The sequence below is a fragment of the Plecotus auritus genome (genome assembly GCF_963455305.1).
Source record: "Plecotus auritus genome assembly, chromosome: 11".
NCBI classification, from domain to species: Eukaryota; Metazoa; Chordata; class Mammalia; order Chiroptera; family Vespertilionidae; genus Plecotus; species Plecotus auritus.
The window spans coordinates 35,233,248-35,257,843 of NC_137777.1; the positions used below are offsets into that span (position 1 = coordinate 35,233,248).

The 24,596-nt window shown below is 41.1% G+C and overlaps 1 protein-coding gene across 3 annotated transcripts in view; it reads left to right on the plus strand.

The window, feature by feature from the left end:
- The window catches only part of NKAIN3 (sodium/potassium transporting ATPase interacting 3), a 447,473-nt gene that overhangs the window by 408,448 nt on the left and 14,429 nt on the right, over positions 1 to 24,596 (plus strand). For all 3 annotated transcript variants that reach the window (XM_080647094.1, XM_080647092.1, XM_080647093.1), the window contains one exon: positions 4,762 to 4,822. In XM_080647094.1, the coding sequence (XP_080503220.1) occupies positions 4,762 to 4,822 (61 nt within the window). The remainder of the gene's footprint in view (positions 1 to 4,761; positions 4,823 to 24,596) is intronic.

A 24,596-nucleotide genomic window follows, 5' to 3' on the forward strand; every position in this document is an offset into this window, starting at 1 on the left:
ATATTTGTGTCACTAGAACTCATGTTACCTGAACTCCTTGAACTGTTTTCCAAGCAAAGGGTCATACCAAAGCAAGTTCTCCAAAGGAGGGCATACACATGCAAAAAGATGTTGCCAGATTTTCCAGAAAGATTGCAGCCATGCTGACTTGGTTTTAGTCCAAAGAGACCCATTTTAGACCTCTGAACTCCATAATTATAGGGTATAGGATAATAAATTTGTGTTGATTTTAACCCACATGTTTGTGGTAATTTGAATAGCACCAGTAGAAAGTTCTTGAGTTACACACACACACACACACACACACACACACACCCCTAAAAGAGTGCCCACCAAGAAAATAGAAAGTTATTCATTGGCAGATGTCTTTCAATATATGATTTACTAAAAAAATACCCCACAATTATGAAGTCATCACTATCACTTGCTGACATAAAGAAAAGCTTAGTATATACAACCCATAAGATCTCACACAAATAATGAAAACAACAGCAAGTTAATAAGGGGGTAAAGGACTCCTGCAAATAATTTGGAAAAGAAAAAATATAAATGGCTAATAAAATATGAAAATGTTTCAGATGAATAAAACTATTATAAATTAAATAAATGAAGAGATGTAATTTGTGTATTATATTGGCTATATTTTTAAGGGTATGACAAAGCAAGCATTATCATTCACTGCTATAGTAGGATAAAATGTGTTATTTTTATGGCACTCCTTGGATTCAGATAATCCAAAATACGGGAAAAAAGTATTAATATCTACACTAATAAAAGAGAAACATGCAAATTACCGTCACTCTGCTATGCTGCCAGCCAATCAGAGTGAGTATGCAAATTAACCTGAAAACATGGCGGCAGCCCCCCGCCACTCCGGGCCTGTGGGGATCGAAGTCAGGCGCCAGCGCCTGAGGCTGGCTGCAGCCCAGGAGATGAAGAAGCCACCTGCCCCCGAACCTGGCTACAGCCAGCAGCAGAAGCCTCACCTCTGCCTGCCCCACTTCTTGGGGGAGACGGAGAAACCAGGCCCAGTGCCTGGGGCTGGGTATGGCCTGGGAGACAAAGAAGCCACCTGCCCCATGATCCCAGGCCGCAGCCAGCCGGAGAAGTCGCCCACACTGCATCCCAGGGAAGATGGAGAAGCCGCCTGCCTGTGGTCCAGGCACCAGCACCTGCGGCTGGCTACAGCCTGGTAGATGGAGAAGCCTCCCACCCCACGGTCCTGGGTGCCAGCACTTGCCCACCATCTCAACGGCTGCAGCCAGCCTGGGTGCCTATGGCTGACCAGAGGGAAGAAAGCCCGGAACCCGGGTGCCTGTGGTTGGCTGGAGGAGGGAATCCTGGATCCCAGATGCGGGGCCGAGGCAGAGGTGGTTAGGAGCAATCAAGCCAGCAGGGGAGCAGTTAGGGACAATCAGGCTGGCAGGCAGAAGAAGTTAGGGGCAATCAGGCAGGCAGGCAAGCGGTTAGGAGCCAGCAGTTCTGTATTGTGAGAGAGATGTCTGACTTCCGGTTATCCCCTGAGGGGTCCCAGATTGGAGAGGGTGCAGGCAGGGCTGAGGGACACCTTCCCTCCTCCCCCACCCATGCACAAATTTCATGCACCAGGCCACTAGTTTATCATAATAGTATTTATAATGAAAACAATGTTCAATAATAGGAGGTTATTTAAACACATTACCATATATATAAATTATGCTAATGTATGTAGTTAATAATAATTAAGCTTATGAAAAGTATTGATGTGGGTCAGAAGACTATAACCATGGCGTATAGCAACTATGAGAAAAGTAATTGGAAGAAAATCCATTTGGAAGTTTTTAGTAATAGGATTGTAGGCCATTACTTTCTTCTGCATGCAACTGGTTTGTTGACTGAGCTGGACTTGGATGAATACAATTAAAAGGCATTTTATTCTTTCTCCCACTGCCCCTTCAAGTACAGTTTCTGGCCATCGGTCTATCTCATCCTTTGTATGACATTGCAGGCAGAACTTATAGCCCTTTTGGTCCCCTGTAGATATTAAAAGGCCCAGCCCATAATATCAAAAAGATAAATAAAAATGTTGCAGAGGCCCTAGCTGGTTTGGCTCAATGAATAGAGCATCGGCCTGTGGACTGAAGGAACCCGGGTTCAATTCCGGTCAAGGACACATGCCTTGGTTGCATGCTTGATCCCCAGCCCTGGTTGGGATGCCTGCAGAGGCAACAAATCAATATGTCTCTCTCACATCAATGTTTCCCTCTCTGTGTCTCACCCTCTCCCTCCCACTCTCTCTAAATATCAATGGAAAATATCCTCGGATAAGATTAACAACAACAGCAACAGATGTTGCAAAGGATTTGGAGAAAAGGGAACTTTCATACACTGTTGGTGGGAGTGTAAATTGGAACAGACACTATGGAAAACAATATGGAGATTTCTCCAAAAAGTAAAAATAGAACTATCATATGATCCAGCTATTTCATTCTGGGTATTTATCTAAAGAATATAGTAACACTAATTTGATAGCACTAATATGATAATTCATTGTAGGATTATTTACAATACCCAAGATATGGAAACAAGCTGTGTCCATTGATGGATGAATGGATAAAGAAGCTGAGATAGATAGATAGATAGATAGATAGATAGATAGATAGATAGATAGATGTAATATTACTCACTCACAAAAAAGAATGAAATCTTGCCATTACAGCGTTATGGATGGACAGCGAGGGTATTATGCTAAGTGAAATAAGTCAGATGGAGAAAGACAAATATATGATTTCTTTATTCATACGTGGAATCTAAAAAAATAAAACAAAACAAAAAATTCTTAGATACAGAGGACCAATTGGTGGTTACCAAAGGGAGGGACTTTGCAGGAGGGTGAAATGGGTAAAGGGCTCAATTATATGGTGTTGGATGGTGACTGGACTTTTGCTGATAATCATTTGTAGAGTATACAGATGTCTAATGATAATATTGTACACCTGACACTTATATCATATTGTATACCAATTTTACCTCATTTTTTTTTTAAAAGTTCAGCCCCAACCAGTGCAAACTCTCCTCTACTTAAACTCTCCTCCTCAGCCTGGGTCTGAATTCAACTTGCAGATCAGCAGTGAGGAAGGGACCCCTCACTGCTTTTCTCTCTTCGCACTTCACTTCTCTCTGTGGGGTTATTCCAGAGATGGCGTGAAAGGAGGACTCATGGAGAAGAGATAAGGAACAGGTCTTACATGGCTGGTTCAGCTGTAATCCAGCAGAAGGTGCTCCCTGGGTGTAACAGATTCCAATTGCAGCTCTTCCTTTTGTAGGTGCTTCTGTGGGTTCTTCAAAACCCACCCCAGCCGTTCTTTAGGATCCTCCCTTGGTCCTCTGGGTGATCGGCCTCTCCAGCTGGCCATTTGACATTCTTACGCATCTTCCGTATTCTAAGTAGCAGTATCAGTCTTCTGAGGCCACCTGCACAGCGAGCTCTCTCCAAAAGGCTTTACCTGCCAGACTAAGGGCATGCATACACCTGACCGGCCATGCCTGCCCAGCCCTTTGTCTGCACACTCTGTCACCAAAAACACACGTAGCCATAGCCCTTCAACTTTTGACTTCTTCAAGTGTGGATTAAGTGCCAAGTACCTGTGTTCCCCAAATTACAAGAACCTGTTTCTCTGAAATACCCCCTCCCTTGGTTTGGATGAGAAAAGGCACCCCTTGGGGTGAGAGGACCTTTCAGTACTCTGGCAAGTCTCTCTATATAAGTTCTCACTCTAACCTTCCGCCCTCTGAGAGACTTCTTGGCCTTTGTCACTAGACAGTCTAAAGCTGGTTATGAGTTCAAAGTCCTCATCTACCTGGGCAGTCACAAACACCAGTTACATTATTCTTTGCATTCAGCCTTTGATACTGGGACTATCAGAAAAGTTTCCTTCCCAATGCTATTTTATAATGAGAAGGAGGGACAGACTTTAACAATGGAGAGAAAGGCAAGAAGACAGACTCCATAACAGCTATAGGTATCTCTTTTTCATCAAAGTATTTATCGAAGTAATTTTAGACTAAACTAGATTCTGTGACAATTTTGTCTTCCAAGAATTTCAGTGTCACTGGCTTCATAGAATAAAAATTGTCTTCTCAATATAAGTGGGGAAAGAAAACACAATGTAGAAAGCCAGAAAGCACCTGCATTTATTCTTTTAACTACTAGTGTCCAAAGTATAAATGATCTCGTCTATTTTATTTTATTACTAATACCTGAAAGTTAATGCATTTCATTATGATGTAATTAACAAAACATGGCATTTAAATAGCATTTACATTCTCTGAGCATTTTAAATGGTTCAGTAGATGATTAGTGTTTAATTTATAATTAATATATTTTGATTCCTTTTTTATTAAACTTTAAAATAGTTATAGTAATAATTAATGAATGCAGCTACAGATTGCTCTAAAAATAGTCAAAACTTTAAAATATATGTTCTGAATAACCTGTGGTGATCTTAAAATATAAGACCTATAAATCCCAAATCAAAATCTAAATGAAATACCTAGAAATTGTTTTTTTCCCATTCTTGTATACTATTTTAGAAAGCTATTAAAGCTGAGTAGAAATGAAAAACCCCCTTAAAATCACAGCTATTAAAAACCAAGATTTTTTTCCTATTACAGATTCATAGACATTATTGCCATATATTCTTTCTCTACTAGGTTATATATGCTCTTTAATTATGGACATTTGGATTAGATTCTTAAAGTATTTTTTTCTCTCCTTTGCAGTTGGTTGGTTTTGTGTATGCCTGTTATGTGATCAGTATTTTCATGGAAGAAGAGGATACCTGTAAGTATTGTTGCATCTCCCTGTGGGTTGATTTTGGATGAGATATAGCTCCCAAAACTAATCATTACAGGGCTATGAAATCATTCCCATTTGGAATTGAAAATGACTGAACTCACCATCGTAAAGTAAAATCAAGCATTTATAAGCCAAACTGCACTCAAATTGAAACTCTCAACCCAAGTTGTATGGGAAGCTTCCCAGAGACACAGAAGCCTACAGATTGCTGTCACATCATGTCTTAGTAACTTTTCATCAGAGACCTAAACAGTATGCTTAGAAAATGCAGGGTTGCTTTATCCATCACCACTGTAAGTATGCTGGCTGCAGAATTTTGAAATCTGACTAATAGCAATGACATCAATACAACAATACCCATTATAGCAAGCTCTATATGTATATAAACTATATAAAATGCTCTGAGAAAACTAAAAATGAAAACCTTCTAGGCAAAACGTAAAAATACAAAGAGAAAGATGCTGAAAAAGCTAAGCAATCACATTTTAGCAGGAACACACACAAAAAAAAGGAAAAAAAAAACATATACAACCTGTAAAGTTATATAGGTAGAGATTTTGCAACATAGGTCAACCACTGGCATTTCTTAAATACCTACCTGCTAATGTGTAAGGCACTTCTTAGCATAACTCTGTCATGGACTCACATAATACCAAAGGAAATTTTAATTTATTTAAAACTAATAATTATTGCACCCAACCATATCAGAGATTTGGTTATATCATTGCAGTTACTGTCTGAGTTGTAAAGTTGACTCTGTAAGTTTCTAGCTAGCCATGTAACTTTCTAGAACACAACTCCAAAGGGGTCTGATGAATACTCCCCACCAAACAGAGGCAGTGCATGATATATAAACTGGAAACCAGTTGGCAAAAGCTCTCACCTCAATTTATTTAACCAAATGGAATAAATATTAGACCCTGGGAAGAAACTCATCAGGCAGTGAAAACATGCAAACAAACTGCATCTTATCTTTTATGCTTGCCTTGGGGTATTTTTTTATGCTAGATGAGCCAGCAAGTTTCTGACATTTCAAAAGTGCAGCTGTAATGGCAACACTTCCCACTATGAGGTTGAACGTCAAAAAGTCGATCCTTGGGAGTTCCATTAGTAGTTAATGCATAAAAAGTCAGCAGCCTGCCTCCGAATCACAGCCAAAACACAACTGGTTGAGTAAGAACAGTTTTAACTGGAATAGGGAACAAAAGAAAATGATTAGAATTGGGGATGAATAAATACTTCAGAAATTGAAACACTGAATGATAAATCTCAATTAAATCCCAGATGATACTTTTGAGTAGGTATTGAAAGAACCCTCTTTCTTTTTTTCTCACTGAATTGGTTGGAGGCTCTCAAACAATTCAAATGCTCTGTCCTGCCTTTTTGAGTGTGAAAAGGCAGAATAATCTACAGTCTTTATTATCTAGAATAAATATAGAAAGGACTTTTCTTTGAGGCCTGTGATTTTTTAAGTAAACCTGGAAAATGCAAAATGACATGCATAATAAAAGGTTCATCTAAACTGAGTAAACGTTTTTTGACCTTCTGTCAGCCTTCTGGTAGAGAATTAATGTGAGTATATATAGATTGTATGATGCTGGCAGATATTATAGTTCCATCGACTTTGGTGTCTTTAATTAGCTTAAGTTTCTCTATAGAAATCTCTGAATCAGCTATTTTAATACCCATCAAACTGGGATTGAAACAGCTGCTAGCAGCCTTTTCCATTAACGGTTTAATTCTAGTGTTTGTTATTGGGGCCATGCATTAAGTTACCGAGAGACATCTGGATATAGTAGTTGTGTTGCCATCAATTCAAATAATACTTAGAGTCAGAAACTGAGTCTTGTGTGCTCGAAACAAAGTAAATATGCCCTCAACCAACCTGACATGATAATCCGCTGGAAGAGAGATGACAGTGAAAAGCAATCACAAACCTTTTAGTCTGATCGTTCTCAAGCAAGGGTAATTTTATATTCTTTTTATTGATAGAAGTAGGAATCAAAAGTGCACTTGTAATTGAATTGCCCAGAGTCTCCAGAAGGCAGATGTGAGCAAAAAGAAATCTATGAAACCAATTGCAATGATCTCATAGACTAGTACAATTTGTGCCAACACTTAGCTTTTAGGTGCAATAATGAACTGCCCTTTGGATATGACCTTACCAGCCCACATCTAAGAAGACGTGTCTTTTGAATTTTTTTTTCAAAAGTAAAACATAAAATAAGAAAACAATACTGCTAGCTTTCCAATTTGTCTAAGTACACTTCTGGAAAGCTTATTCTGAAAGGTAACTGCAAATATATAATGTAATGTCACAGTATTTTGGCAGACAATATATTATTTATCATTTCCTATTTCAACTAATGAAAATCTCTGCATTATTCAGAATGCAAAGTTAAGCCTTGCTCTTGGACTGAAAGCTGTCAGCCAGCCTGAAAATTAATAACAGCTATCTGCTTTTCTCCTCTGCACTGCTAAGTGCTTCTATGGGACTAACATTTCAGTGATGGACATTTCTGAAAGGTCCTAAATGCTTGAGGAAACATTTATTTCCAGTCTACCCATCTTCTTAGTTACTTCTCAGCTTCTTTTGCTATTGACCATGATTACAGGTCAAAGAGAAGAACTCACCAAAGGAAGAGTGCTGATGGGTGGGGTCAATACTTTCTATGATTCATTTTCATGAAAAATCTACTTATATATCTTTTTTTTATTTTTTTTTAAATATCTATCAATCTCCATGTGCACTTTTGTGAGACCAAGGTATTTGGAATGTGTAATCATAAAAACCTGTCAACATCTTGTTTGTGAATCATCTACGGTATTGCTGAAAATGAACTTGTGGGCTTGTTCTATCTTGTCAAATTTACTAAAAAGAATGTTTTAATTCAGGGAGATGTGGCGGTGAGGCAAAAGATGCTGAAAAGAGTATTAACTTGTACAGTTATAAATATTGCCAGGCTATTTCAGAGGATCTGTTGCTAACATGACTCCTTCTATGTCAGCTTGCCAATTACAACTAGGACATCTTGTTTGGACTCACAAAGGCCAGTCTGGGTTTTAGATGTTGAATGGTGGGAGAAAAGTATATTGAAAACCCTACCATTTTTAAAAAGGAAATGAATCCCTACATGTGGGTTCAATATTTTGCATTGCATAGCTCAAAGTAGCTCTTGGTGCAGTCATCTGACCCTTTCTAGTCTACTTTTTGGGAATTTTTCAGTGGAAGGAAGCGTGACAATTGGAAAAATATTCCATATCTCTACTGCTTCTTGAGGCTTCCTGCAGGCTAGTATTCATGTGTTTGCCTCTTTACCCAGGAGTTCCTTTTAAAAGAATAAGGTGGTATTACCATAGCAATGATGTGAACTGGAAATAAAAGTAACCCCTATATCCTCCTAAGAATTTAGCTTTGTAATGGTGAAGACAGAGAGCAGTAGAGTAACCCTGGCGGGAGGGGGAGGAGAGAAAGCAGCAGGGGCTGGATGATCCTCAGAACAGAAAATGGGTCGGTTGTCTTGTGAGCCTTGAAATATTTGCGTATTTAAGGGTGGAGGAACAGAAGAATTTTCTGAGTCAAAGATGGAGAAAGGCATGAAACTCAAGTAAGCATGATGCTGTTGTCACAGTCGACATTTCAAAGGAGTCATAGTATTTGTGCAATAAACCATTAAAAGTCTACTGGTTCTCAGAGAGTATTTCTTTTGGTAACTACCTGGTGAGTTGCATGTAACTATCCTCACCACAGTTTAGATATAGAATCTGTAACATTTCTCCTAATTTGCCAAGATGACTACCAAATAGCTACAAAAGTACTAGCAATTAGAATAGATCTGTGAGGGCAGGATCTTTACTTTGGTCCCTGATAGAACCATGGAGCCTAGAAAAATGCTTAGATTCCAACTAAGAAATGTTTGTTGAGTATATACGTTAAATGTATTCTCTTGGCCTAGCAACTTATTTTTCAAAATGTATTTCAAGAGAGAAAAGATGGCGGCGGAATAGACGGACGTGTTCCGAGCCTTGTCCCGGAGCAGAGAGGGGGAGCAGCTGAGGGTCGCACTGGGAGTGTTTATTGGCGAGTTGGGGGACGGCTGAACTCCAGAGGAAGGTGGGAGACTGCTGGACGGGGTTCCCCTGACCTGGCGGCTCCCACTGCAGCTGGGTCACCTCCCGGAGCTGCGGGCTTGGACGCGGAGTCGCCGCCATCTGGAACCGGAAAGTGGAGCTTATCGGAAGCCTGAGAATCCACAGCTGCGGCACCCACGGAACAGCTGCGAGCCCCGGAACAACACTCCCCAATTGGCGCAAACACACGGGTTCAGAGGAGCTCTACACTCCACCACGGAAAGGAGAGAGAGAACTACATAACCAGACACCCAGAGAAGAGAGACCATGGGGAGACAAAGACACAGCCCGCATATGAAAGAAAAGCAGGCATCACCAGAAAAGGAAGTAAACGAAATGGAGGCAAGCAACCTTCCAGAAAAAGAATTCAGAGAAATGGTCATAAGGTGGCTGAAAAGAATGGAAGACAAATTCGACAATATGAGCAAGAACCAAGAGGAAATGAAGAAGAACCAAGAAGAAATGAAAAATGACATCGCTGCTGTAAAGAACTCAATAGAAAGCATCAAGAGTAGACTAGAAGAAGCAGAGGACCGCATCAGTGAGCTAGAAGACAAGATGGAAAAAAATACCCAAGTAGAGCAACTTCTAGAAAAAAAAATTAAAAGGCAGGAGGAGAGCCTAAGGGAACTTTGGGACAACACGAAACAAAACAACATCCGCATAATAGGGGTTCCAGAAGGAAAGGAAGCTGAGCAAGGAATAGAAAACCTCTTTGAAGAAATAATGACAGAAAATTTCCCTGATATAGAGAAGAAAAAACCCACACAAATCCAAGAAGCTCACAGAGTCCCAAGCAAAATGAACCCCAAAAGACCGACGCCAAGGCACATTATAATTAAATTGGCAAACACCAACGACAAAGTAAGAATCTTAAAAGCGGCAAGAGAGAGACAGAAAGTTACATACAAAGGAACTCCCATCAGACTAGCAACTGATTTCTCAACAGAAACTCATCAGGCCAGAAGGGAATGGAATGAAATATACAAAGTCATGCAAAGGAAGGGTCTGAATCCAAGAATACTGTACCCAGCAAGGCTATCAATCAAAATTGAAGGTGAAATCAGGAGCTTCACAGACAAAAAAGGACTAAGGGAATTTATTACCAGCAAACCAGCAATGCAAGAAATGCTAAAGGGTCTACTGTAAAAAAAAAAAAAAGAAATAGGAAGCGAAGAAGGAACACAGGTGTAAAGAATAGGAATGGCGACAAATAAGTACCTATCAATAATAACTTTAAATGTAAACGGATTAAATGCCCCAATCAAAAGACATAGGGTAACGGATTGGATAAGAAAACAAGACCCATATATCTGCTGTCTACAAGAAACCCACCTCAGAAAAAAAGATGCACACAGACTGAGGGTGAAGGGATGGAAAAAGGTTTTCCAGGCAAATGGAACTGAAAAAAAAGCTGGGGTAGCAATACTTATTTCTGACAAATTAGATCTCAAACTGAAGGACATAACAAGAGATAAGGAAGGCCATTTCATAATACTAAAGGGAGCAATCCAACAAGAAGAAATAACTCTGGTAAACATATATGCACCCAATACAGGAGCACCCAAATACATAAAAAAACTCCTGGAGGATATCAAGGGAGAGATTGACAGCAATACAATCATAGTAGGAGACTTTAATACCCCACTATCACCATTGGACAAATCCTCTAAACAAAACATCAGCAAAGAAACATCAATCCTAAATGACTCACTAGACCAGATGGAATTAATTGACATCTTCAGAACATTTCACCCCAAAGCCACAGAATATACATTCTTCTCAAGTGCACATGGGTCATTTTCAAAGATAGACCATATGTTGGGACATAGGCAAAGTCTCTTCAAATTCAAGAAGATAGAAATCATATCAAGCATCTTCTCAGACCACAGTGGCATAAAACTGGAAATCAACTACAATAAAAACAACCCAAAGAAATCAAACACGTGGAGACTAAACAGCATGCTATTAAACCATGACTGGGTTACCAGAGAGATCAAAGAAGAAATAAAAAACATCATGGCAACAAATGACAATGAAAACACTACAATCCAAAATCTATGGGACACAGCGAAAGCAGTCTTGAGAGGGAAGTTCATAGCTCTACAAGCCTACTGCAAAAAACAAGAAACAGGGGTAATAAATTACCTAACCCAACAACTCAAAGAGTTAGAAAAAGAGCAACAAGAAAAGCCCAGGGTAAGCAGAAGGAAGGAAATAATAAAGATCAGAGCACAGATAAATGACATAGAGACCAAAGAAACAATACAAAAGATCAACAAAACCAAGAGCTGGTTCTTTGAAAGGATAAACAAGATTGATGAACCTCTAGCCAGGCTCACCAAGAAGCAAAGAGAGAGGACCCAAATAAACAAGATCAGAAATGAAAGAGGTGAAATAACAACAGATCCCGCCAAAATACAAAGGATTGTTAAAAAATACTACGAACAACTCTATTCCAACAAACTGGACAACCTGGAGGAAATGGACATATTCCTAGAAAAATATAACCTTCCAAAACTCAATCAGGAAGAATCTAAACAGCTCAACATGCCAGTAACTATGGAAGAAATTGAAGCAGTCATCAAAGAGCTTCCGGCAAACAAAAGCCCGGGGCCAGACGGCTTCACAGGAGAGTTCTACCAAACATTCAAGGAAGAACTAAAACCTATCCTCCTCAGACTATTCCAAAAAATTCAAGAGGAAGGAACACTTCCAAGCTCCTTCTATGAAGCCAGCATCACCCTAATACCAAAACCAGATAAAGACAACACAATGAAGGAGAATTACAGGCCAATATCCCTCATGAATGTAGATGCCAAAATCCTCAACAAAATTCTAGCAAATAGGATCCAGCAGTACATCAGAAAGATCATACACCATGACCAAGTAGGGTTTATCCCAGGAATGCAAGGATGGTTCAATATCCGCAAATCAATAAATGTGATACATCACATAAACAAATTGAGAGATAAAAATCACATAGTCATATCAATTGATGCAGAAAAAGCATTTGACAAAATCCAACACCCTTTCTTGATAAAAACTCTCAACAAGGTGGGAATAGAAGGATCATACCTCAACATCATAAAAGCTATATATGATAAACCCACAGCTAACATCATACTCAATGGGCAAAAACTAAAACCATTTCCCCTAAGAACAGGAACAAGACAGGGATGCCCACTCTCACCACTCCTGTTTGACATAGTACTGGAAGTATTAGCCACTGCAATTAGACAAGAAGAAGAAATAAAAGGCATCCAAATTGGAAAAGAAGAAGTAAAGCTGTCCTTATTTGCAGATGACATGATATTGTACATAAAAAACCCGAAAGACTCCATCAAAAAACTAACAGACTTAATAAATGAATTCGGCAATGTAGCAGGATACAAAATTAACACCAAGAAATCTATGGCATTTCTATACACCAACAGTGAACTTACAGAAAGAGAGACTAAAAAAGCAATCCCATTTTCCATCGCACCAAAAAAATTAAGATACTTAGGAATAAACCTAACCAAGGAGGTAAAAGACCTATATGCGGAAAACTACAGGACACTGAAAAAAGAGATAGAGGAAGATGTAAACAGATGGAAGAACATACCATGTTCATGGATTGGTAGAATCAACATCATTAAAATGTCCATACTACCCAAAGCAATCTATAGATTCAATGCACTCCCCATTAAAATACCAACGGCGTATTTCACAGACCTAGAAAGAACTCTCCAAAAATTCATCTGGAATAAAAAAAGACCCCGAATAGCCACAGCAATCCTGAGAAAGAAGAATAAAGTAGGAGGGATCTCAATACCAGATTTCAAGCTGTATTACAAAGCCACTGTCCTCAAAACAGCCTGGTACTGGCACAAGAACAGACATATAGATCAATGGAACAGAATAGAGAATCCAGATATCGACCCAAACCAATATGCGCATTTAATATTTGACAAAGGAGGCATGAGCATACAATGGAGTCAAGACAGTCTCTTTAATAAATGGTGTTGGGAAAATTGGACAGATACATGCAAAAAAATGAAACTAGATCACCAACTTACACCATTCACAAAAATAAACTCAAAATGGGTACAGGACTTAAATATAAGACGGGAAACCATAAAAATACTGGAGGAATCCACAGGCAGCAAAATCTCAGACATATGCCAAAAGAACTTTTTCAGTGATACTGCCCCTAGGGCAATGGAAGCCAAAGAGAAAATAAACAAATGGGACTACATCAAAATAAAAAGCTTTTGCACAGCAAAAGAAACCATCAACAAAACAACAAGAAACCCCACTGTATGGGAGAACATATTTGCAAATGTTATCACTGATAAAGGTTTAATCTCCAACATCTACAGGCAGCTTATACAACTTAATAAAAGGAAGATAAATGATCCAATAAAAAAATGGGCAACAGACCTAAATAGAATCTTTTCGAAAGAAGACAGAAGGAAGGCCAAGAGACACATGAAAACATGCTCAAAGTCACTAATTATCCGAGAGATGCAAATCAAAACGACAATGCGATACCATCTCACACCTGTCAGAATGGCTATCATCAACAAATCAACAAACGACAAGTGTTGGCGAGGATGCGGAGAAAAAGGAACCCTCGTGCACTGCTGGTGGGAATGCAGACTGGTGCAGCCACTGTGGAGAACAGTATGGAGTTTCCTCAAAAAACTGAAAATGGAACTCCCATTTGACCCAGTAATCCCACTCCTGGGAATATATCCTAAGAAACCAGAAACACCAATCAGAAAGGATATATGCACCCCTATGTTCATAGCAGCACAATTTACCATAGCTAAGATTTGGAATCAGCCTAAGTGCCCGTCAGCAGATGACTGGATCAGAAAACTATGGTACATCTACACAATGGAATACTATGCTGCCATAAAAAAGAAGGAATTACTACCCTTTGTAGGCACCTGGATGGAATTAGAGAACATTATGCTAAGTGAAATAAGCCAGTCAATGAAAGAAAAATACCACATGATCTCACTCATTTGGGGATAATGAAAAACATTTATAAACTGATGAACAAAAAGATAGATACAGAGGCAGTAAAACATCAAACAGACTGTCAAATTACAGCAGTAAGGTTAGGGAGAGGTGGGGGAAATAAGAGATCAACTGAAGGACTTATATGCATGTATATTAGAGTAACCAACGGATGCAAAACATTGGGGGGTGAGGCATGTATGGGAGTGGGGTGTGGGGGGGGCAATGGTAAGATATGTACACATATAATACCTTAATAAAAATTTGAGAAAAAAAAAATGTATTTCAAGATCCCAAGATTTTCAAATCTAATAAAATGACTGTGCCTTTTGTTTAGAATTTAGTGAGATGACTGATGCATTTATAAATATTTGTTTTTGGCAAATGGAAGTCCTGTATCTCTTAAACATAATTGGATTTTTGTAATTTAGAATGTCAAGATATAGGAAGATGAATTAAACCTCCACTATACCACATCAGAGCAAGAGCTTGTCAATTCCTAGACAAGACATCTCAGAGGGATCAGGACATGGAAACTAGGTGCATTCACAGAGTGAATCCAAGTGCAAAATATGGCCAAGGGGACAGACCCACTGTCAAAGAGTAAGGCCCAACAGGGTGGTGATTTTGTCCAGCCCACACCTGGGAAAGTTGAGCAGCACAGGATAGGATCCTAGCTATAATGTTACGATTCAGAGATAGACTTCCAGTCCTTTGGTAGGTTATCAAGACAGTTTCTCAAGAATCCTATATAATAAAAGGCTAATATGCAAATTGACCTAACAGCGGAACGACTGGTCACTATGATGCGCACTGACCACCAGGGGGCAGAGACTCAATGCAGGAGCTGCCCCCTGGTGGTCAGTGTGCTCCCACAGAGGGAGCGCCGCTCAGCCAGAAGCCGGGCTCATGGCTGGCAAGCGCAGCAGAGGTGGCAGAAGCCTCTCCTGCCTCTGTGGCAGCACCATGGGGAGCAGGCCTAAGCCGTCAATCGGACATCCCCCGAGGGCTCCCGGACTGCGAGAGGGCACAGGCCCAGCTAAGGGATCTCCCCACCCCCGCTCCGAGTGCACAAATTTCATGCACTGGGCCTCTAGTAATATTATAAACACCCAAATATCCAAAACAATGAACCAAGTGGGGACTCTCCACAGGGGCAAGATAGAAAGCCCATTTTCTAGAATCATCTCCAAAGTCAGCACTACACTCACAGTGAAAGGGAGCCTAGATGAATGCCTATCTTACTGAGCCAGGACTCCTATAATTCAGTCTGACCATGGACTATCTACAGCCATATTTTTCTACTCTCCTCACTTCCTCATCTCCAACCACACCTGTTTTTCTAAGTCTCTGCATCTTTTCTACACCTCCTCACACCACACTCTTTCAGACAGGCCTCCTCCTTCTGTTGACGCACTAACTTTATACATCTTTCAGATCTCAGCTTGCCTCTCTCTTTCCCAATTTGGCCACTTCAATCCCCAGGCTAGATGAGGGCATCTGTGATATATATTAATATATGCTTTCATTGCACACTGCACTTGGGGACATTTAACACAATTGTAATTTTTACATCATGATATCCCCAGGGCATAGCCCATTTCCCAACACAATGGGCACTCTCTACAATAGATAATGAGCGAGCATTAGAAGAGAAACTGTAGGTGGCCCTAGCTCTACCAGCATCTAGCTCTGTGCCCATTTACAAGTCATATCACCTGTTATGAGATCCCATAGGCATTCAGCTCAGTGGATAAGGTCTCCCGTCTCTGGGATGTTATCTCAAACAAATGGACTGCGAAGGATTTCCACTGGTAGAGATGGGGGAGAAAGTTCTTCCTTTTCTATATTCTATCTCCATTTATGTGAATAATCATGCCTCACACAAGCTAGAACCTTGGGCATATTCCTCGACTTCTCCCTCATCTAGTCAATCACCAAATGAGACAACTTCACCTCCCTTCGGGTCACTAACAGGTCCTATATGTTCTTTAACAGTCTTCCTGAGGGCACCTCCCCCACATGGCTCAGTAGGCCTAAACATGTCTCTGAACCTGCTTCACTTGTTTCTTCAATAACAGGATGCCCCACTCTAGAGGATAGGGTTCATGTCTCAACCAACCTAAGATCCTAGGACCTGATTCGGTGCATGGAACAGCACAGGACATCAGTAAATGTTTATTGTACAAAACATATGGTATGGAAGATGCTCCTGTGTCTTTACATTATCTCTCTTTTTCCTCACACCTTATGAAAATTTAAATGTTCTATTCTTTGCACTGCACACACAAAAAAATCTGATTAATTCACAATAAAGTATAAATGGTTTGTGCACTTAAATTCTCTGAAAATTTTCATTGGTTACAAACTGGCCTGCCTATTTTGACAGAAAAGGGGGGTGGTAATTTTCTGTTTCCACTTGAAACTGGGTGTTAGAAATGATTTAAATGAAGGCGGTCCTAACTCTACCAGTATCTAGCTCTGTGTCCATTTACAAGTCATATCACCTGTTAGGGGATCCCAAAAGCACTCAGCTCAGCGGAGGAGGTCTCTGTGGCTGGGAGGTTATCTCAAAGTACAACCGAGTGACTCCCATTTTCTTCTTCATTCATTTACAAATGGTAAATGGTGGCAGCTGTTTCAAGACATCCTGACCTCTCTGCCTTGCCTCAGCCCTAAAACAAGCCCTCTGCACAGTGGCCTGCCTGGCTCTCTCTAGCCCCCTGCTTCAGACAGAGGGGAGCTCTGTTATCGCTGTGACCAATGGCCCCAAGCTGCGATCTGTGTCCTTCGGTGGAGAAGGAAGAATGAAGGATCTGCCATCCAGATGGTACAGAATGGAAGATGCGGGATTTGGGGACCAGAAGTGATTATGAGGGAGCAACAAATTTAAAAATCCGCAGCCTCACGGCACCCGAAATGCACAGTAAGAAAACATGTGCTGTGAGGATTTTATGTGGATCCTGTGCAATGGTTTCACTCTGGGTTATTAGTGGGAAGATTTAGGAGCCCAGCAGGCAGAGCAGCTGACAGGGTTCTGCCAAACTCCCCTGTGTTTCCATTTTAATTCTAAATTCAATACCTTTATCCCAACCGCCCCCCTACGCTTCTCAGTCCTCCCACTGGGCTAGTTCTGCCAGCCCCACAGCAGGTACATTAGCCTCTCATCCTCTACATCTGTCTCTGTGCTGCCCACTGGTGTGGAGAGAAGCATGTGCCTGCATCCACGGGCCCTGAGGCAACTTCACACTGTGACATGTAAGCTGGCCACCCCGCCCTTCCAACCACTCTCTTGGTCCTTGTCAGTGCCTCCTCCAGTTCCCTTAAAACTGCAGCCTTCCTCTTTAAACCCAGGAGCTGAAGGCCTGAGGCCTTGCTTTCTTTCGGAAAGCAAGATGTCCTTTCTCCAGATGGGCTCAGTGAGGCAGGAGAACCACAGCCCAGTAACTTCCTTACAACTCTGGAGGAAAGGTGAGTGGCTCTGCCAGTCTTATAGGAACCAGCACCTCTGCAGCCCCATCTGGTAGTGCAGCCTGGAGGACAAGAGATTTACTCCCTCCCCGCAACTCTCTAGGAGACCTCCTCACTGCCCTGAGCCTCAGGTTTCTCCTATACCAAAGGTTATAGGCTCCACTGGGGTTATACTAGGACCCAATAGTGATGGTGAGATACTGTTATCCCAATGTAGAATGTGAAAGAGCCTATTTAAAACAACAACAAACACTAAAGTCTTAGATTTTCCTAGCCTCATTTCAAAGACTTTGGAGACCATACCCCCATTTTAGGGACATGAAGTCCAAAGTGGTGATGTAATTCTTGGTACCCTTTCCTCCTCTACCCTAAGGCTCTTCTCAAAGAAAATGAGTCCCAAGCCATCGGAACTACCTTCATTTATACATGATTTTCTTTATTTTTCCTCGAGTAGGCCTTCATTCTGACATGTGGCTTTTGTGGCTTTCAATAGTTGCTCCATTAACTATTCTCTCTCTCTCTCTCTCTCTCTCTCTCTCTCTCTCTCTCTCTCTCCTCTCTCTTCCCTCCTCTCGTCTAGTTTCTCCCTCCCACTGGATCTTTTTTCTCACCTTATAAATAGAGTCTCATACTAAAAGAAATTACCCAGACTCCCCTGGTATGCATTTACCTTCCCTGTCTCTCGTGCTGCTTCCCTCCACATTCAGATTTTTCATTTTTGTTAAATAATTATCTTTATTTTTCCATTACCATTGACACACAATATTGTATTCATTTCAGATGTAAAGCATAGTGACTAGACATTCGTATAACTCACAAGGCTATCACCCTAATAAGTCTAGTACCCATCTAACACCAGGCATAATTACTACAATACTAGAGGCCTGGTGCACGAATTCATGCACGGGTGGGGTCTTTCTACCTGGATGGCGATCTGGGTCAATTGGGGCCATCTAGCCCAGTCCTTATGGGCTGATCGGGGCTGGCCAGCTGCGGGGAGAGAGGAACCGTGGGAGATTGGCCCACCGTGGGAGGTTTGCTGTGGGAGCACACTGACCACCAGGGGGCAGCTCCTGCATTGAGCATCTGCCCCCTGGTGGTCAGTGCATGTCATAGCAACCAGCCATAAAAGTCAAGTAGGCTTTTAGATAGATAGATAGATAGATAGATAGATAGATAGATAGATTAGATAGATAGATAGATTATTGTCTATAGTCCCTAGTCTGTACTTTACATCCCGTGACTATTTTAATAACTGCCAATTTGTCTTCTTTATCCCATCACCTTTCTATAAAGTAGTCCAGGCTTAGTGTTCACTTTCTCACCTCTCATTCGCTGTCAGCCCGCTGCTGCCTGGCCTCCTGTCCTATATTATCACTGAAAATGCTCTCTCAGCAACCAGCAATGACCTTCTAATTGTCAAAATCACTTAGATATTATCGAGCTTCATTATAATTGATGGCTTTGATCACTGTTGACAGCTCCCTCTTTGAAAAATTTCCCTTCTGACTTTCCAGACAATCCCATCTTCTTGGGTTTTGCCAGGCAAACCCATCTCTTGAATATCATTTATTTTATCAATTAAAAATTACTTCTAATATCCTGATGCAAATTAAGCAGATTTCTGATGCAACTACAGGTAACAAATTTTGAATACTCGCCCTGGCTACTTTTGGAGTGATGATTTATCATTACTAGTAAGTCCTTAAAATGTGAACTGCTCTCCTTAGTATATAGCTTATACTCACGCTGTTACAATGAAGCATTTTAAGTAAAGTGAGACAATAAAACAGAAGTATTTTAAAATAAGAACAGGCAATAAAATGGGTGTTTAGATAACAGAATAGATAACAGAATAGTACATAACATTCTCTCTATATATATATTTCCATCTAATAAAAGAGTAATATGCAAATTGACCATCACTCCAACACACAAGATGGCTGCCCCCATGTGGACACAAATGGCCACCACAAGATGGCCAGCAGGGGAGGGCAGTTGGGAAGGACCAGGCCTGCAAGGGAGGGCAGTTGGGGGCAATCAAGCCTGCAGGGGAGGGCAGTTAGGGGTGACCAGGCCGGCAGAGGAGGGAAGTTGGGGGTGACCGGGCCTGCAGGGAAGGGCAGTTGGGAGGGACCAGGCCTGCAAGGGAGGGCAGTTGTGGGCAATCAGGCCAGCAGGGGAGGGCAGTTGGGAGGGACCAGGCCTGCAGGGGAAGGCAGTTAAGGGCAAACAGGCTGGCAGGGGAGCAGTTAGGCATCAATCAGGCTGGCAGGGGAGTGATTAGGGGGTGATCAGGCTGGCAGGCAGAAGCAGTTAGGGGCAATCAGGAAGGCAGGCAGGCAAGCAGTTGGGAGCCAGCAGTCCTGGATTGTGAGAGGGATGTCCGACTGCCCGTTTAGGCCCGATCCTACCAGGATCGGGCCTAAACGGGCAGTCGGACATCCCTCAAGGGGTCCCAGATTGGAGAGGGTGCAGGCTGGGTTGAGGGACACCCCCCTCCTGTGCACGAATTTCGTGCACCGGGCCTCTAGTATGTATATGTGTGTGTGTGTGTGTGTGTGTGTGTGTGTGTATGTGTGTGTGTGTGTATATATATATATATATATATATGTATATATATATCCATTTTACAAAGCATATAAAGAATCTGTTTCTCTACAATAACAAACAAACAAAGGCTACAAGAGTGGTTGTATATACAAAACACTGAGATATTGCTTCTCTTGCAAACAGTTCCTGACCAGACAGGGAGACAAGACAGAGAAAAAGGCATGGGGCAGGGGGGAGTGCTCTGCGTGCAGAAAGTGGGGGAGTCTTTTCCCAGCATAAATCTACAGGCAGGAGTTGGATTCGTGCACGCAGAGGAGAGACTGAGGTCAAAGACATGTGCTGGTGCTGGCTGTATGTGGGTGGTAGGGTGCCTAGGGCCTCTGTCTGCCTGACCCAGTCCCCTAGTCACTTGTTCTTCAGGCTTTAGCCCAGAGGCAGATTCTGGGTGGGGACCTGGGCCAGCTGGGACAACTGGCCAGTGAGGAAGGGAGGTAATTGTTCCCTGGAGTCAGCTGTGGAAAATTGAAGCCTGCTTGGTGTGCCCATCCTCTTGCCTCTGGCTAGCCTGGTCCATCCTGCTACCCTCCCCACCCCACCTCACCCAGAAGCCCACTGGGACCCAAGAAGAATATATGGAATACTCATTTTCATGTACTTTATAGTAAGTGCTTTCTTAACCAAGAGAAAAAATTAAATTCGTGTTCTTCCTGGGAACAATATTTGAAACTGGAATCTAAGTGATGTATGTGGGAGTATTCACATAATTTGAATGCAAACATGAAAATAAAGTTGGGGAGAAGTAAAAGCATATTTCTCCCTTCCTAAATTGTATGAGGTACAAAGTAAAATCATTCTAAATTATATCTAATAGCCTTTCAATTTTGTCCACATTTTTTCTTCATGGAGGGAAACAAGATCTCTCTCTCTCTCTCTCTCTCTCTCTCTCTCTCTCTCCTTCTCTCTCTAGTTCTCTCTTTGACTATAAGAACAGAGTCTGCATTAGAGATCATGGTGTATCCCAGTGGTCAGCAAACTCATTAGTCAACAGAGCCAAATATCAACAGTACAATTGAAATTTCTTTTGAGAGCCAAATTTTTTAAACTGAAACTTCTTCTAACGCCACTTCTTCAAAATAGACTCGCCCAGGCCGTGGTATTTTGTGGAAGAGCCACACTCAAGGGGACAAAGAGCCGCATGTGGCTCGCGAGCCACAGTTTGCCGACCACGGGTGTATCCCAAATACAGTTTTCTTTGCTACGTACAGTTTGATCAATTGCAAAACTTATCAGGCTTTCCAGTCCTCATTCGTTAAATACCACCTTCACAAATTGTATGATAACTACGTACCAGCCTGGGTCAGAGCCTAGCCAGCTATTTGCTAAACCCATTTGTTCATTCTTCTCCCAGCAGCTCCCTGCAGTTAGGTGTCCCCAAGAAAACTGAATTCTAGATCATGGACGGGAGCAGAAGAGATGTGCCCACTGCCAGGCCTGTTCCCTAAATAACGTCCCCATGTGGTTCTCATGCTCTTCCCCTTTCTACCTGGTGGATACAGACAAGCACAGACGCTTTGGCAGCTACATGTTGAAAACGGTCAAACCCCAGTAGTGAAGGGACTTGGTCACTGAGCCATTACTTGGAGGAGAGTTGACCACATGACTTGGGAACACAATGATAAGTGCCTTTGAGGTGCAAGGCGCTGAGGAGCACCCAGGAGGGTATGTCAGGGCCTTCCCAGAGGCGCTTCTACTCAAGTGGGTAGAGCATTTCAGGCATTTCACAAATGCTCGAGTGCCCCCTGGGGGCCTGGAAAGCTCTTAGAGGAGATGGCACTGAAGCTGAGACAGAAAGGGATAAGAGGCAGGAGGAGAGCATTCCTGAAAGAAGGAACAGCCAGGGCATGGGGAATCACTTCCTGGAAGAAGCTTCCAGAAAAAACAAAGGCTTTGACTTCAGAAGCCACTTCAGACTGGGTGCTCCGGAGGGTCCAAAGGTAACCTGGACATTCCTGACCTGTTGACTCGCACAAGAATAGTGAATGAAAAGGCAGATCGTATCCGGGACTTAATTTGGAACCCTGTGTTCAGCAGGAAGGCTACATGAGAATGAAGAAAAGCATACCATTTTTCACACCTGTGAGAAAAGACGGTGCGCAGCCTAACCTTAAATATTTTGTTTTCTTTTCATTTGTTCTATATTTGCCTCCTTTTCTAATCATTCACCTACCCGTTTATTTGGACAAGTAAATTAAATGTTTCTTTTTTTATGGAAGGGAAACAAAGACTTAGTTATGAGTCCTAGAGTTGAAGCCAGGGTGTCCCACTGACTGTGTTCTCCTCCCAATTGAGACAACAGAGATACGAGACAGCAGGTGAAGGCCCGAGTTCCTTTAAGACTTTCACTGCATTTCCCCCATTGTCCTACATTTTGGAAGAAATACTTTAATGGTCAGTTTTCTGTTCCCTGGTATTTTTTTTCCAAGCAAAAGCCATGCCTTTGTAAGATACTACATTCTTACCTCCCAGCAAACATTCCTGCGTGGTAGGTTTAGGAGGTGTCCCAATTTATTGCCTCTGGTGTCCAGTAACCTGGGAACGAGTGTCTGTCTTCGTGCCCCGAAGGCCATGCTATTTCAGAAAGTTACAGCTCTCTTAAAATCGGTCTCTGATAAAAGCCAGTGCCACTAATTCTAAGTAAAGTGAGCTTTCCAAATAAGACCAACTGTGAACATTTTATTTAAAGAAATAAGAACGAAATTTCAATAACAGGAGTCCATCATGAAAACTGTACATAGATGAACTTTCTCAGGCATCACTGCCCATTTCTGATGTCCACGAAGGAAACTTTTCTGCACACAAAATTATATTTATAGCTATTCAGGGTTTAAAATCACCATGAAATTTATTACAGTGACACATTTTTTTTAAAACCTGTGTTTTCTTAAGCTTTAAGTGCTATATAGACCCTTCAGTATTCCATTTAAAAATCTAGTAAATTTTAATAATCGTTTTTGGGGAACTTCTTGTTTCTTTTTATTGTGGTAAAATATACATAATGTCAAATTAACCATTTGAACACTTTTAAGTGTGCCATTAAGTACACTCAGAATGCTGAGCAACCATCACCACTATCTATTTCCAGAAATTTTTCATCATCCCACACAGAAGCTTTGTACCCATAGATAATGACTTCTCATCTCCCTCTCTCCATCCCACCAGTCCCTGGTAACCTCTATCTATTTACCTGTTCTGGGAACCTCAAATAAATGGAATCACACAGTATTTGTCCTTCTGTGTCTGACTTATTTCACTTACCATCATGTTTCCAAAGTTCATCTAAATTGTAGCATGTATCACAATTTCATTTCTTTATAAGGATGAATAATATTCCATTAAATTTTTAGTAACTTTTTGATCTACATAAATTCAATAGTCTACATATTCTCTTAAATATTATACAACTTTAATAAAATTTTCCCATGTCTTTCAACATAAAATCACGAGTGTAAATTTAATTATCCAATTCAAATTTTGAATTGGTTTTACAGGGTGAATCTGCCAGGTCTAACATAATCCGTCTGATTATGCTAAGAATCACAGAGATTTTACATACCAGGTAAACACAGATTATCCCAATGATTATAAAATCCTAATCTGTACTTCATAAAAGCGTATTAAAATTGTGGAATTGGCTTACTTTGTTCTCCCTATAGTCACTTCCCTCTTTTGGAAATGCATTTCTCCAATAAATAAGCATCTTAAACAACTTTAGGTTGCTATGTGTTGAGGGATTTTTCAGCTGAGAAGCAGAATCTGACTAACAAGGGGACTCTGAGTTTCCTCTACTTTAACCAATTTAACAGAGCTTTTTTTTAATAGTTGGTGGAACAAGAGGAAATCTCATTCCATGTGCTTCAAATGTGACTAGTTCAGCAGCCCACAACACCAGCACTCAGATGACATTAGATTTGAGTAGAAAGAAGAATTTATTCCTACTAAGAGTTTCTTTTTGGTTGGTTTTACACTTGCTAACTCTTTAAAACATTTTAATATCTTCCTATGTGCTCAAAGGCACTTGTCATCCTGTCTTTCAACACTCTGTTAGCATTCTATTTGCTTCTTTTAACCATATTGCCTCAGAATTCTGTGTTCTTTCTATTCTAGGTAGGTTGCCAGTGCTTGTAGATTTAAACATTTGATTGGATATTCTTCATTTCTCTCATAACTCCTCTTGTTCTGAAGTCAATGACCTGTCCAGATCCAAAAGTATTTATAGTCCATATCTAGCATATTAGCTCACTTTAGAGCTTTAAACAAGCTGAAATAGGCCAATCTTTTGTTGATTTATTGATTAATTCATGCAAGAAACAGTTGTTGAAAAACTTCTGTGTGTTAGACCACAAGGATACAAAAAATATAAGACTTGGTCCCTCTCCCCGGAGATCTTACACATTCTAGTAAGTGGGCCAGGCATGTAAATAATTACATAAGAATGAAGTGCAGATAATGGTCTGTACAAAGTGAATCAGATGCACAGAAAAAATAAACAGAGGCTGTGTCTCAGGGCACCAAGCATGGCTCCTCAGAACGTGTG